This window comes from Cimex lectularius, unplaced genomic scaffold, assembly GCF_000648675.2.
Source record: "Cimex lectularius strain Harlan isolate CLEC.00 unplaced genomic scaffold, Clec_2.1 scaffold128, whole genome shotgun sequence".
NCBI lineage: Eukaryota > Metazoa > Arthropoda > Insecta > Hemiptera > Cimicidae > Cimex > Cimex lectularius.
Genome location: NW_019392876.1, coordinates 397,030 through 411,636, shown reverse-complemented (window position 1 = coordinate 411,636; position 14,607 = coordinate 397,030). Strand labels below are relative to the sequence as shown.

At 32.2% G+C, this 14,607-nt stretch overlaps 1 protein-coding gene across 1 annotated transcript in view; it reads right to left on the bottom strand.

The window, feature by feature from the left end:
• LOC106669465 (suppressor of lurcher protein 1-like) overlaps positions 1-14,607 on the bottom strand; it is a 185,284-nt gene that overhangs the window by 133,999 nt on the left and 36,678 nt on the right. The window contains exons 3-4 of the mRNA XM_024228964.1: positions 11,698-11,767; positions 2,590-2,770 (exon numbers count right to left, since the gene is read on the bottom strand). Of these exons, the coding sequence (XP_024084732.1) occupies positions 2,590-2,770; positions 11,698-11,767 (251 nt within the window). The remainder of the gene's footprint in view (positions 1-2,589; positions 2,771-11,697; positions 11,768-14,607) is intronic.

The following is a 14,607-nucleotide window of genomic DNA, read 5'->3' as shown; positions in this document are numbered from 1 at the left end:
GTTGACGAGAGCTTAGCAACAAACCGCTCTTCTATCCATGTATAACAAAGGACCAGTTGTTGAATATCCGTAAACAATTCTTAGACCCCATTCCCTATTTGAAAGATTTGTAAGGTTTGTGGTTGAATGTTGATTTGTTTTAAAAGAAAATAGCAAAATTGAAAAAATAGTTTCAATTATGTTTGTCCGTATGATGAATTTAGTGTCAATGTGGTTTTGTTCACCTAGACTGTTTCCAAGGCCTTTTCAGTAAATATTTCATTTTAAATTTGTGTGTGTGTAGGTAGATAGATACATAGAGAGAGAGAGAGAGAGAGAGAGAGAGAGAGAGAGAGAGAGAGTGAGAGTCAGAGAGAGAGAGAGAGAGAGAGAGGGGGAGAGAGAGAGAGAGAGAGAGTGAGAGAGAGAGAGAGAGAGAGAGAGAGAGCTCTGGTTGACATACAGGGAAACTTTATTAATGTAAATATTTTTGTTTAATTACATGATTTTATAGTTTACTATTTATCTAATTTTTTTGAGCACTAGGAAATTGTATGTATTAGCAATATTTACAAAGGCTGTGCAGTATTTACAAAGATGATCATGTGTATGATCTCTGTTGATTGTTCAGATGAACAGTATGTCCGTGACCGTTTTGTTAACATTTATCTTAGGAAAATTCTCAACTTATTTTGTTTATTTGTAAATAAATTGAATGAAATCCCAGTATTTTAAACTTGTTGGCAAATCCTATTGCTTTAGTAAAATTTAAATCAGGTGTTAAATTTCAGAAACAGTCTTCCAAGGCCTTTTCAGTAAATATTACATTTTAAATTTGTGTGTTGTGTGTGTAGGTAGGTAGATAGATACATAGAGAGACAGAGCGAAAGAGACAGACTGACAGACAAACAGACAGACCGACAAACAGACAGACAGAGAAATAGATAGAGAGGGAGAGGGACAGAGAGAGAGAGAGAGAGTGAGGGAGAGAGAGTGAGAGAGAGAGAGAGAGCGAAAGAGATAGATAGACAAACAGAGAGAGAGTGAGAGAGGGAGAGAGAATGCCATGTCAAAACAGGTAACTACATATTTCCAGTTATCATCAAAAATAATTTTATTATGCACAAACATGGGGAGTTGGTGTAAAATGGTGGACTCTTGAATAACAAACATATGCCAAGATCAGCCAAGATTAATTTGTTATTTTTGTTTATGCATTACGGATGTTCCACCGGTCTCTCTTTAGAATTTTAGAGGTAGAATCATGTTCCATTTCCTCGATCTCAGAGGTCTTAAATTATTGTTTGCTATTCATGGAATAAGAAAGGGGTTAAATAACAATAGAGAGAAAAAAAAGGGAGAGGGACAGAGAGAGAGAAAGAGCGAAAGAGATAGATAGACAGACAGACAGACTGACAGACAAACAGACAGACCGACAAACAGACAGACAGAGAGATAGATAGATAGAGACGGAGAGAGAGTGTGTGTGTTGGAGAAGATATTAGTTACGTAATATATATCACTTTCCAATATTATTTTTAAGTCCTTGTTCATCTGTTTTCTGTTTGTGTAGCATAAAAATTTCTCAAATAAAAAGTTGTTTTTAGGGAAATTTTTAATCATTTCTGTATATGTATGATATGTAGCAATATTTTCATTTTTTTAAACACAATTCAAATTTCCACAAATACACTTGTTTTTTATTAACTTTAGTATATATTACATATCATTTTCTTTATAAACAACACCTAACATTAAAAATACGCTGGAGCAAATTAAAAATAATTACTTCTCCCCTCACCAACATATCAATAAATTTGTTTGGTAAGATTTGCGTTGAGGAAAATAAAGTGAAAAATAAGAGCTTCCTATTTTCGTTCCTTTTTAGCGTAGCCCACAATTGAGTGCCAATAGAAAAACCTTCCTGTTTGCCGTCGATGTGTTCAGAGTGAAGAACTCTCTGACGACAAAGCATGTATTGCATGTTTGCCGAACCCTTACGGCCTTTCAGCAACCTTTTTGCAATCCTTCATCCTTTAGAGTAACTTTTATGTTGCTTCTAAGTTTATTTTGAATATAAACATTTTTAATATGCTTTAATTTATTGTTGACGTTTTATTTGTATTGTGTTAGTATAATACCAGAGGATATTGGCAGAAGGAAGTTATTGTTAATAACAAAATGAAGGGTAATTAAAATTCAGTCCAATAAAAAATCTCACATTAGAAATATTGATTGATTGTATATTTCAAAATAGTTGAGTACCTAGAATACTAGTTTATATAATTTGTTATTCTACTGTCAGCGTCATTAAATTATTCTAAAACATGTTCGTGCATTACTTCATTTTAAGTTTACGTCGGGACAAGCAATTTGAATTTGCTATCGCCGAGAACAATAGCTGTTAAACGAGGGGATCGACCGAACAGCGAAGCAGATTGTAACTTGGCATCGTTGATATATGGTAGTACATCCTCTCCCGACTTATTACCGTCATTGCCGGTTAAAGCCCAAAGGAACCGTTAAGCGTGCTCAGCACGAGGGGGTTGCCTCATGCAGCAAATCATGATTCGCTGAAACTCCATTAAATAATGAATTAAACTGCACTACTCTGCTGTCGACGGGTTGAGGTCGAAATGCTTGAAGTTTATCTCGACGATTTCCGTCGAGCCGGCAATAAAAGTGTAGAGGAGGCAATCGATGTCGTCCGGGTACGGTTTCGGATAATCCGGGCTGCTGAACCTTCCGTACTCTTTTCCATAGGTTGCACTGTACACTAGACACTCGCATCCTAAAACAAACAAAAAGAAACATCAGTAAGTAAACACTAAGCGACAAATTTCAAGTAAATTGTATACTGCACAATGCAAAATTAATTGTTTCATAATTACCAAATTTAAATATATTAAAAAAACAACCAAGGGTGAGGGAAAAAATCAATCAAATTCTTTATCCCGCTTTCGAAGAATAAATTCCATTTATCAGGATTATAAAACTATAAATAATCATTTAAAGGATTAACCAATATAAGCATATTCGCGGTTCGTACACGGGTTCGTAAAATGAAATTATTGAACACGATGATTGCAAACGGCACTGGATGCAATCATTATGCTGGTGAAATCATCAAGTTTTAATGACAATAAATATGATTATTGCTGTAATAAATCAATTTATTTTACATTTAATTTGCATTATTCATATTAATTCATGTCGATAGCTCAAGTGGTAAGAGCAGCGGCGTATTAAGCCGAAGGTCGTGGGTTCGAATCCCCTTCGTGATACTAACATTTTCATCTCAACTAAGACTTTAGATAAAAATAATAATTAATCGAAATTATTTATATTATTCACTGTAATACATTTATTTTTAATTAATGTTTAATTTATATAATTGGAACGGAGTACGATTTTTTTTACAGCCTAATATTATTGTTTATTCACCAGTGTTAAAACAAAAATAATCGTAGCGTAACATTAATAATGCAATGCATTTCAGGTTTTTAACGATCAGTGCTTGTAATCCGCTTAGGCTGGTTGGATTATTTTTCGTTTTATATATGAGAGTACTTAAAACTGAGTATTACGCGTATTTTAGACACAAAAAAGCTTTTTAACAGTATATAACGGTATTGTGTTATTATTGTTTTTCTCGTATTATCAACTCAGAACGAAAGGTTAACGGTAATTTAAAACTGGAAAAATTCAATATTTAACGATAACAGGAGAAAATATATTTCTGTTTAGTAAGCTTGTTAAAATATAATTTTTTTAACCAATACTTATCCGCAGAAATGATAGGACTATTAACAGATCACTGGCATCTCAGAATACATCTACGCAACATGGGCAATACAACGATGATCCCATCAGCAGATTTTGTAATGAGGAGGAGGAAACTGCCATCTATATGACCTTCGAATGCGAAGCAACAGCTCAATTTAACCGAACATACGAAGAAATCTAGGGAATGAAATTGTGCAGCCACAATCCATGACCGACACTTCTAAAAATAAAGATTGAGTCTATTGCACTGAAATAGGGAACTTGGAAGGTACAATAAGCCAGAAGGCTGCAGGGCCTGGGGAGGAGAAACCCAATTTCATAGTATCCTCATTACCATATAATACCAAATACCTTTAATATTCCTCTGAAAGGAATGCGGTTCTGACGGGGTTTTATCACGTAAAAATTGGCTTAAAGACGTTTGTCATTTCGTTGATTTTCTCAATCTGGAAAATATTCCTAAATGATTTATTCTAAGATTTGACATGTCCCAACAGAAGATAAGCAGCAATATTATCGCAATTGCCCACCATAACGTCTAACTCCGTCTATTAAGAAGACTCGAAACTACGGTAATTCGCGCCAATTGTTTCAAATCATAGAGAACGTAGGAAAATAGATTCATTAGATTTCATGGTTCGATTGACCAAATAACATCTTTCAATTAATTAATCTATATGTAAAGTTACAATTAGTTAGGGTTTTTAGTTGAGATAAAAAAGTCAATAGCACGAGCGGGATTCGAACCCACGATCTTCGGCTACATACGCCGCTGCTCTACCACTTGAGATATCGTGACCTCGATCCACTCGGACACCAACTTCCTATCTCAACTCCACCTTTTCAGTTTTCCCTCCTTTTTGCCATTTTTCAAATGTCGTGTAATCGGATTGGATTCTCGACGACAAATGAAATGGCCACGGAGAGCTTTAGTGAAGTATACTTCATTTTCAATCATTAAAATCACTAATTTCGTGGTCCACTTAACCAATTGATATATTACAATTAATTCAGGTTTTTAGTTGAGATAAAAAATGGCAAAAAGGAGGGGGAACTCAAAAGGTTGAGATAGGAAGTTGGTGTCCGAGTGGATCGAGGTCACGATAGCTCAAGTGGTAGAGCAGCGGCGTATCTAGCTGAAGATCGTGGGTTCGAATCCCGCTCGTGCCATTGACTTTTTTATCTCAACTAAAAACCTTAATTAATTGTAATATATTAATTCGTCAAGCGGACCACGAAATTAGTGAATTTATGTAGTGTTGGTTGAATAAAAAATGAAAAATGGCAAAAAGAGGGAAAATTCGAAAGGTGGGGTTGAGATGGGAAGTTAGTATCCGAGTGGATCGAGGTCTCGATAGCTCAAGTGGTAGAGCAGCGGCGTATCTAGCCGAAGATTGTGGGTTCGAATCCCCCTCGTGACACTGACTTTTTTATCTCAACCAATACTTTACATAAATATTAATTAATTAGGAAAATAATTTATTCGAAGGTAATGTTTAATAGGATAAGTTCCATTAATAAATTTTAAAATGACAGCCGAATAACCTTCAAACAAACCACGACTCGAATTTTTACGCAAAATCAGTATGATTTACGTTCCTGACGGCGTGTTCATTTAGATCCAAATAAAAGCTAGACACCTGTCGACAAAAATATAATAAAAAAATAGATGGCCTTGCAAAAAAAATTCCGGTCCCTGGTTTAGCGGAAGATTGCAACGGAGAGTTATCTCGTTGATATAACCAACATGTTCCAATATCGGCCTTTGTCTAATATAGCTCCCCTTCGCACATACCTTTTATTAGTGTTATTCAACCAACCTGTATGCTCCCTGAGAGGCGGAAATTGTTTGCCTAAAAACTTAATTGAAAATTCTTTTTATTATTAAGATTGGAAAATGAAAACATCCGCAATATCCCGCAACATATATATATATATATATATATATATATAATCTAACAGTAAAATATAGAATTTTAATTTTGTTTGGTAAAGGTTGTTAAACTAAAAATGTAGGAATGTTACTGGCCATCTTTTTCGACAGTTTTTAATACCGATTTAAGCAAGTATATCCAAAATAAGTGCCGAGATTATTTGATCATTTTGAGTTATACAATTAAAAAGAAAATTCGGACAATATTTTCATAGATAATAGTTGTGATAGTGAGTTTAAGAAAATAGACAAACCGAAGTAATTTTTTTTTATTACGTGTATATAACTGCAAGAAGTCATAGTATATTATTTATGTATATTAAGAATATATTTATGTATACGTAAGAAGGCGGAAAACTCACAGTAAAACATACCATTAAAATTATATGTATATCAGAAGAGAGTTACTAAAATTTAGTGACTTTTACAGGGCTGACCCTTCGTTTGTAAATTATGCTGAACGTTTTATTAACAAAAAATATGCGAAAAATTTCACATAATTTCAAGTTAAAACACATTTTGCATAATAAAAATTAATTTTTTTCTTGGACAATAATTAAAAAATAACACAAGAAGTTTATCAAAGTCTGTCAGCTTATGGGCCAATATTTATGTTGAAACATTTTTTTAAATTAATTGAAAATGTAATTAAGATGGTGTTCAAAATGTAATATCAACGTTTGTCTTGAATTTCAGACGAGAAAAAACGTAGAATTGTGGTATATTGCTGTGGTTTATTCTACGGGTAAAAATTTCTGATAAAAAAAGGTAAAGAATTCAATCGACCCTGTAAAAACCACCCACATAAATGTGTGGTGATTAGTGACCGTTAATCGATATTTATTTAGAAATTGTGAGATGCGGTCTGGTGTGATGTAGGTGTCAGAAAAACATTTTCTTTATCGTGCCAACGTTTCGATCTTTATTGAGATCATCTTCAGGGCTCAAAGTGTTTGCCTTCTGTGTCATTGTGCCCTTCTTGCGTGTCGTGTTGAGAGTGCGCGGACACGCAAGAATGGCACAATTACACATAAGACAAACACTTTGAGCCCTGAAGATGATCTTAGTAAAGATCGAAACGTTGGCACGATAAAGAAAATGTTTTTCTGAAACCTACATCACACCAGACCGCATCTCACGATTTCTAAATAAACACCCACATAAACTTCATTTTCCGGAAAAGGAAAGTACTTCTGATGTATGTATCTGGGATTTTTCAACGACAAACACTTGATGAGGAATCCCACACACAACTGAAATGTCAACAGGTTATGGCACGATACAGATCACTTTCTCGACCAATAATGCTTTATCTTAAACATTACAAACAAAATGGTGCTTTACAATACCATGTGTGGATGACTGGGAGTGTGGTGTTCAGCCAAACATTCAAATATACATCCCATCCAAACCGCCCAATCCGCCATTCTCAGAAAAATCCTTGAAATAAAACATGAAACAACCACACAAGTCTAAATCTTCCTTTGTTCTAAGAATTAATCCATTCCCATTACCGCAAATTTCATAAAACTTTCCCAACAACCATAAATCCTCATATCCAAAAACTCGCATCACGACGAATTCTTTGAAACCCCTTTCGCCGACTAGGGCTGTGCCCACGAGATCTGCTATCCAGTCACAGTAATAGTGATAATATCCATAAAATCGAGAAAAGTTGTTGCCTTATTAGAGAACAGCCAATGTTCAGTTATTCCATTCATGTTTTGATTATGTAAATAGCTAAATATCATTGTTACTTGTTACCTAACTAAAGGAAGTTGTAACGAATTGAAAAAAATAAAGTAGTAAAAAAATAGTATAAAATAAAAATAAAGAATATAGGTGTATAATAAATAAAATAATATAAAGAAAACTACTTCATGCGATAATTTTGAAACGAGTCCACTGATTTACAGGTTTTGAAAACGATTTGAACCTCGTGTAATGACTTGAATTTGGCTTCCGTAAGTAAATAAAAATTTGAGATATAAATTAAAACATTTGAAAAAGACTACTTTAAAAAATTCAATTTTTAAAACAAAATGTTATTTTACCTAGTTTACTAAAAGCGTCTTTTCTTTTTTGTATTTTTATACATCTAATATCATTTAATAAATTCATGCATATTATTTTTTAATATTACGCAAAAATCGAAATCACTCAATGCAAAACCAGTGACCCTTAAATAAATATATATCTAATTTGCTAATTGATAAATATATACCATTTTTTTATTCAAACCGCTTGGACACAAGTCTAATATTTTTCCACTTATTATCACAAATAAAAGTTTATTAAAATCCATCTATGACAGTAGCTTCACATTGTCAGTAGTGTACTAAAATGTTTATCATTTTTCCAAATGAATGCAGACAAGAATCTGTATAACATATGAACATATCTAGTTGCCCGGTTTTACAGTATTAAAGATTTCAGATATATTGATATAAGTTCCTACCTTCCATTATATTCAACTTTTTTTCCAAGTGGGTAGTCAGTTAAAAGTTTGAAACTTTCTATAAGGATCATTATTGATAAATTAGGTTCCTTGGATAAAAGAAGTCAATAGGCTCGTATGAATAAGTGAACCAAGTGGCATGCCCTTTGTAAAATACGTGCATTAAGCTTCTCTTTGAAAGTGTATTATGAGCCAGGTCCTTCTCTCGTCGAGAACATGCCTAAATTTTAAATGAGCGCCAAAGGTCAAAGATCAAATTATGGTTGGATTGAGCATTCACTTTTGAATAAGGGGGGAGTGATTAAATTAACATAAGCCCTTTCTGGAGAGCGAAATTCGTTTTACCTTTGTGTTTCTCGCATTCCTTTATTTAAATCACAATTTAAACCCCTTACGCAAAATTTGGCCAATCGAGCAGAAAATGTTTTCCAACATGTTTGGGCAAAACGTTTCGGAGCTGATCTCAAAAACCCCTGGAGAGATAAAGAATCAAATGATGGCAACTCGCACAATATACCTTCTATCTGATGATTGATGATGAGAGCTCATGATTTATACAAAAGCTTTCCCACGCCAGATGGGGTCACCTAAAAACTAGACCCTCGTCTAACTGTCCAGAACCGATTCCATGGTCCATGAAATATATCAATGATTATAAAGAAACCAATTTAAGTGTTCTTTAAATAATAAAATTTTAAAAGACTTATTGTCTAATTTACCTATCTATCTAAATCTAATAAATTGGCGTATGCCTTATTGTTTCTGCATTTAGATAGATATTTAAAACGAAACAACCAGATCGTGGCACTTGTGAAAATATATCAAATCGGAAAAACACGTAATTGCTTTAGTAACAAATGTTTTAATTTTCAATAAACTTTCATTTTATGGCCAGGTTAGCGATAGTTATCATTGAAAAGAGGATAAATGAGTCCCGAAATATATTCGATATATGCAAATGAGCTGTTTATTTTAGTTCCAAGTTTTAACAAACCTGGACACTGATTATGTGAACAACAATATTAAGAAAAAAATGGATACATCTACAATTTAATAATGAAAAAGAAACATCAAATATAATTATTTAAACATAATAATTGTTATATTTTTTGTTTATTCCCTATTTATTATGTTTGGTAATTAGTGACCGTTAGCCCATGTTAATTCGGAGATCGTAAGATGCGGTCTGGTGTGACGTAGGTTTTAGAAAAACATTTTCTTTATCGTGCGAAAGTTTCGATCTTTATTAAGATCATCTTCAGGACCTGGGATTTACAAACATTGTCTAAACATAACGCACATTAAATACATGTAGGATGTGGGAAAAAAGTGAATTTATACAATGAAAAAAATATTTTTTGATATTTTTTGGTGTTTTTTGATAATGTTTTCATTATGTATAATCTTAATATAATCTCTTTAATATAATATTAAAACGGGAGACATATTGTTGTAGCAGAATCAATTAAGGATTGTCTGAAAGATAATTAAAAATATTAATGGTGTCCAACTTTTATCGCCTCTCAGTTTATTTCATATTTAAAATACTTTCAAGTATCACTAAACTGCTTACATATTTTGACAAATTTCTTTAATTAATCATGCTTATTTTTTAAATAAATTTCAAAAATATTTATTACATTTTATTAGTCACATTCACTGTAAATATGTACTACAATTAATTCAGGTTTTTAGTTGAGATAAAAACCTTAATAAATTGAAATATATAATTGGTCTAGCGGACCACAAAATTAGTGAATTTAATCATTTCAAATTAAGTACACATCACTAAAGTTCTCCGTGTCCATTTCATTTGTCGTCGAGAATCCAATCCGATTACAGGACATTTGAAAAATGGCAAAAAGGAGGGAAAATTCAAAAGTTGGGGTTGAGATGGGAAGGTAGTGTACGAGTGGATCGAGGTCACGATAGCTCAAGTGGGAGAGCAGCGGCGTGCCGCCATAGCCGAAGATCGTGGGTTCGAATCCCGCTCGTGCCATTGACTTTTTATCTCAACTAAAAACCTTAACTATTATTAATATTTAAATAGTCAGTCTCTTATTTGTTGGTTTTTCTGTAAAGCTTAATTGTAATATATTAACTGGTCAAGCGGCCCACGAAATTAGTGAATTTGTTTCTAGATTATTATAGTTAATATTTGTAAAAAATTATTAATAGGAGAGACAACACGCAGACATTTGCTTTATCTTAAGAGAAGACGTAATTCCGACCAAAACGGAAAGTGCTTTAATATAAGTAAGGAATGTCAGAGACTGACGGCAAATTTCAAACAATTCCAAAACCAATAACAACATAATTAAATTCATGTTACACCAGTAGCCACTGCTGAGTAAATTTTACTCATAGAAATAGGCTTCGTTTCTATTTTCAACAAAATAACCGCATGTTTCCGAAGGGGAAAGATTTGTACCAAGTTGGAAATGAGGTGCGAAGTTAGATTGCCGATCAAGCCCGTTTTGTACTTAGACGCTTTGTCATAACTCGAGCCGTATTAGAAATATGGCTCGTTGGCAACTAATCTCCCTAGTTTAATAACTATCTCGACAATAAATGCGGCCGAAAGTGCCTCGATCGATTAATTAATACGCTGATTAGTTTACGTTTTATCTACCTCAGCCAATTTCAAACAGAACTGCAGAAATAATTAGAAAATAAATCTAAAATGTTAATACACTAATTGTTAAACGCTATAATTTTTAATTAATTCAATTAGCTTCATGGAGGGAAAATTGATTTTATTAATCAGAGTTAACTCACTTATAATATGTAGGATTGGATTAAAATGTTTCGAAAAAGTAGAACGAGGAAAATATGCACATACTGATGAAATCGAACTCTTTGACATCGAAGTTATTTTTTAATTGAATACGATATAGGATTCTAGACAAACCAATTAATAATTCTGATGTTTATAATACTCGAACATTGATGTTCTTGTCAAATCCATGTCATGACGTTCGCGTAATTTTTTTGTCAGGAAAAAATTGTTTTTTATCGGCAAATTGTCGATTTCAGACTGGAAGGCTTCAAAAAGTTATGTACACTTTTTTTTATTTAAATATTTTTATTAATATATATGAATGATAAATCTGACACAAGTATTCTGATTTATGTTTCATTATTTTTCCGATTATTATTATTATTATTACATTGGGCACTCTCAACACGACAGACAAGAATGACACATCTACACGGAAAACAAACACTTTGAGCCCTGAATATGACCTCAGAAGATCGAAATATTGGCACGACAAAAAAAATGTTTTTCTAAAACTTACGTCACACCAGACTGCATCTCACCATCTCCGAATAATCAACATTATTATTCTGATTATTATTATTATTATTATTATTATTATTATTACTCTGATTTATGTATGCATAACCCTAGAAGTTTACGCGTCTTGATTAATGCGATTAGTGTATTAGTAATTATGATGTTAATAGTCCATAGCTTCACATATAGACTAATAGTTAGATATACGGCAATCATCATTTAAAAATTAGTTAATTCAATTACCTGGATTAAGTGCATGATTCTTGAGGACAAGCATCAACACCACGAGCACCACTTCAGCAAAAAGCAAATCCTGAAAACAAAAACAGTAAAAGTAATTTTACGCTTTTTACATTTTATTTGTATACAATTAATAATTGTCCACAATTGTCCAGGTAATTCTCCGCTTTCTACTTTATAAGGCATTAATGCACAATACAAGGTGCATTTTTAGATGGCCCGGCTGGATTTCTTTCGAACCAATGACGGTATCAAAGAATATGTGTTTAATATGTTTTCTTCTAGTTTCAATTGTTTACTTTTTTTAGGGAAAATTATAGAGGGTACCTCAGGCCCAGTTCAATTTGACAATATCAAAGGCGACCCTACACATACTGACACATCATGTTAAAAGACTTTTTACGCTGAAAACAATGGTGCAATCTGATTTTTAATTGGTCAAAAAATGACAAAAATTTGAAAAAAGTATTTCGTTTTATTTGTCGTTATTAATTCCAATAATTTACTTCTTCACTAACGTAAACATTAATTGTTTACATTCTGTTAATGTTTGTCAAACACGCATTATGAGAGTGGTCAGACATTAGATCAAACTTTTTCTAGATGTGTGGTGTTTAGTGACCGTTACTCAATGATTATTCGGAGATCGTGAGATGGCGGGCTGGTGTGACGTAGGTTTTCGAAAAACATTGTCTTTATCGTGCCAACGTTTCGATCTTTATTGAGATCATCTTCAGGGCCTGGGATTTACAAACATTGCTTAAATTTAGCAAATGCATGTAGGATGTGAAAAATGAATTTGTACAATGCAAGAAATTATAGATTAAAAAAAATGAATTTATAAAATTCTAGAAAATTTTAGATTAAAAAAATGAATTTATACAATGCTAGAAAATTTTAGATTAAGAAAAAATTATAATTATAATTTTATATTTATATTATTTTTTATTTATAAATTTATTTTTATTTTCTTGATCTAAAATTTTCTAGCATTGTACATTTTTTTTAATCTAAGATTTTATCGCATTGTATAAATTCATTTTATTATTTTTTTAATCAAAAATTTCTAGCATTGTATAAGTTCTTTTTCCATATTCTACATGTATCTTTAAAATTTAAACATCGTTTATAAATCCCTGGTCCTGAAGATGATCTCAATAAAGATCGAAACGTTGGGACGATAAAGAAAATGTTTTTCTAAAACCTACTTCACATCAGACCAAATCTCACGATCTCCAAATAATCTTTTTTCTAAATGTTAATGAAATTAAGTGAGACTTTTCTTGACAGAATAATCTAACAGATCTGGTACTGAATTACTATCTGTTGGCCATTATATTGGCTTACCTGATGAATGGTTGCAATCATTATGTCGATTGCCTTTCTTAATTCTTTCCCTTTTTTAGAAGTGAATCTCAGTCAACATGTTTTGCATTTAATTCCCCAACTACAATGTATCACTTTCCTAGATTGGTTAGAAATTTTGTGTAGTTATCAGATTTAAAGTTGTGTTTAAATTTTGCCAAATTTTTAATTTTTGCTTGAGTGATTCCATATAAATCATCGTTAGCTGAACCTATTTATTTAGAACGCAAAAATTATATGAAAAAATTTCTCATTTGTAGGCCTTTTATAAAGGTGGTTTAATAAATTTTAAATTTATAGTGTACATACTCCTAGAAAATATTTTCGTTTTATTATTCAGAATTGAAATTCTTGAAAATGGCACAGGATGAAGATTTGAATTTTTACTCTTTTATAAAAAGCCTATAAATAAGATTAATAAAATTGTCAAAACAAAATTGAAATGAAGAATAACAATTGTTTTTATTTTACGTAAAATTTGTTTCAAACAACGAATATCTACTTTATTTGCAGCTTAAAAAAATATTGTAGCCTACATTACTACGTTGCTCGTCGCTACCTTAAAATTTTATCTGGCAGATATCCCACATCATAGGTATAGTCAGTATAAGTCAGTATAATCCTGTATATTTCCGCCATATCTCGTTATTATTTCTTATTTAATAGCTTTTGTAATAGAGAACAACCAAAAATTTATGATAAAACTGTCGCGATCAATAGACACTTCAAGTGTAGAAAACATCTGACAACAAGTGTACTACCCCTGATGTTAATAAACAAGGAGAAACTACAGCAGAATTACCAACTCCCAGGCTGGTTTACGGTTCATTCGAGATTCCCATCCTTCTTTCGTGGGTGAGTCTAATGTCACGGGTATTCCCTGCCTTTATTATGTAAATTATCCTTGATCAAAGTAAAGAATTTTGGGTTTATTTTTGCAATGAGTTGGTTTTATTTTCTTCTTTTTTAATAAAATAATGTTTAAGTTACAATCTTATTATTCAATGTGTGGTGATTAGTGACCGTTAGTCAATGATTATTTGAAGATATATATATTTATTTATATTTATATATATTTCACATCCTACGTGTATTTGTAAAATTTAAACAATGTTTATAAATACCATGCTCTGAGGATGATCTCAATAAGAATCGAAACGTTGGCCCGATAAAGACAATGTTTTTCTAAAACCTGCGTCACACCAGACCACATCTCACGATCTCCGAATAATCTTATTATTCAATACTAAAGAAAGGGCCATTTTGAGTTTGGTTTTTCTTTTGGTCCAGGGTAACTCAATAAATTAATTTATGAGGATGCTCGCTGGGTGGTCACAGCATAATAAAAACCTATCAAGGATGATGACAATTAGATAAAAATATTCATGTTTTTTCATTTCATTGTACTTAAAACCAAAGGGTTTGTTTTTTTGAATGATGTTCTTGTTGGTTAGCTCTTTAAATTAAGTTTTGATAAAATGGATATATTTCTTGAAAGAGACGAAGGAACGCGTCTTTCATTTTAATTGCCAACTTTCCTGATCATGT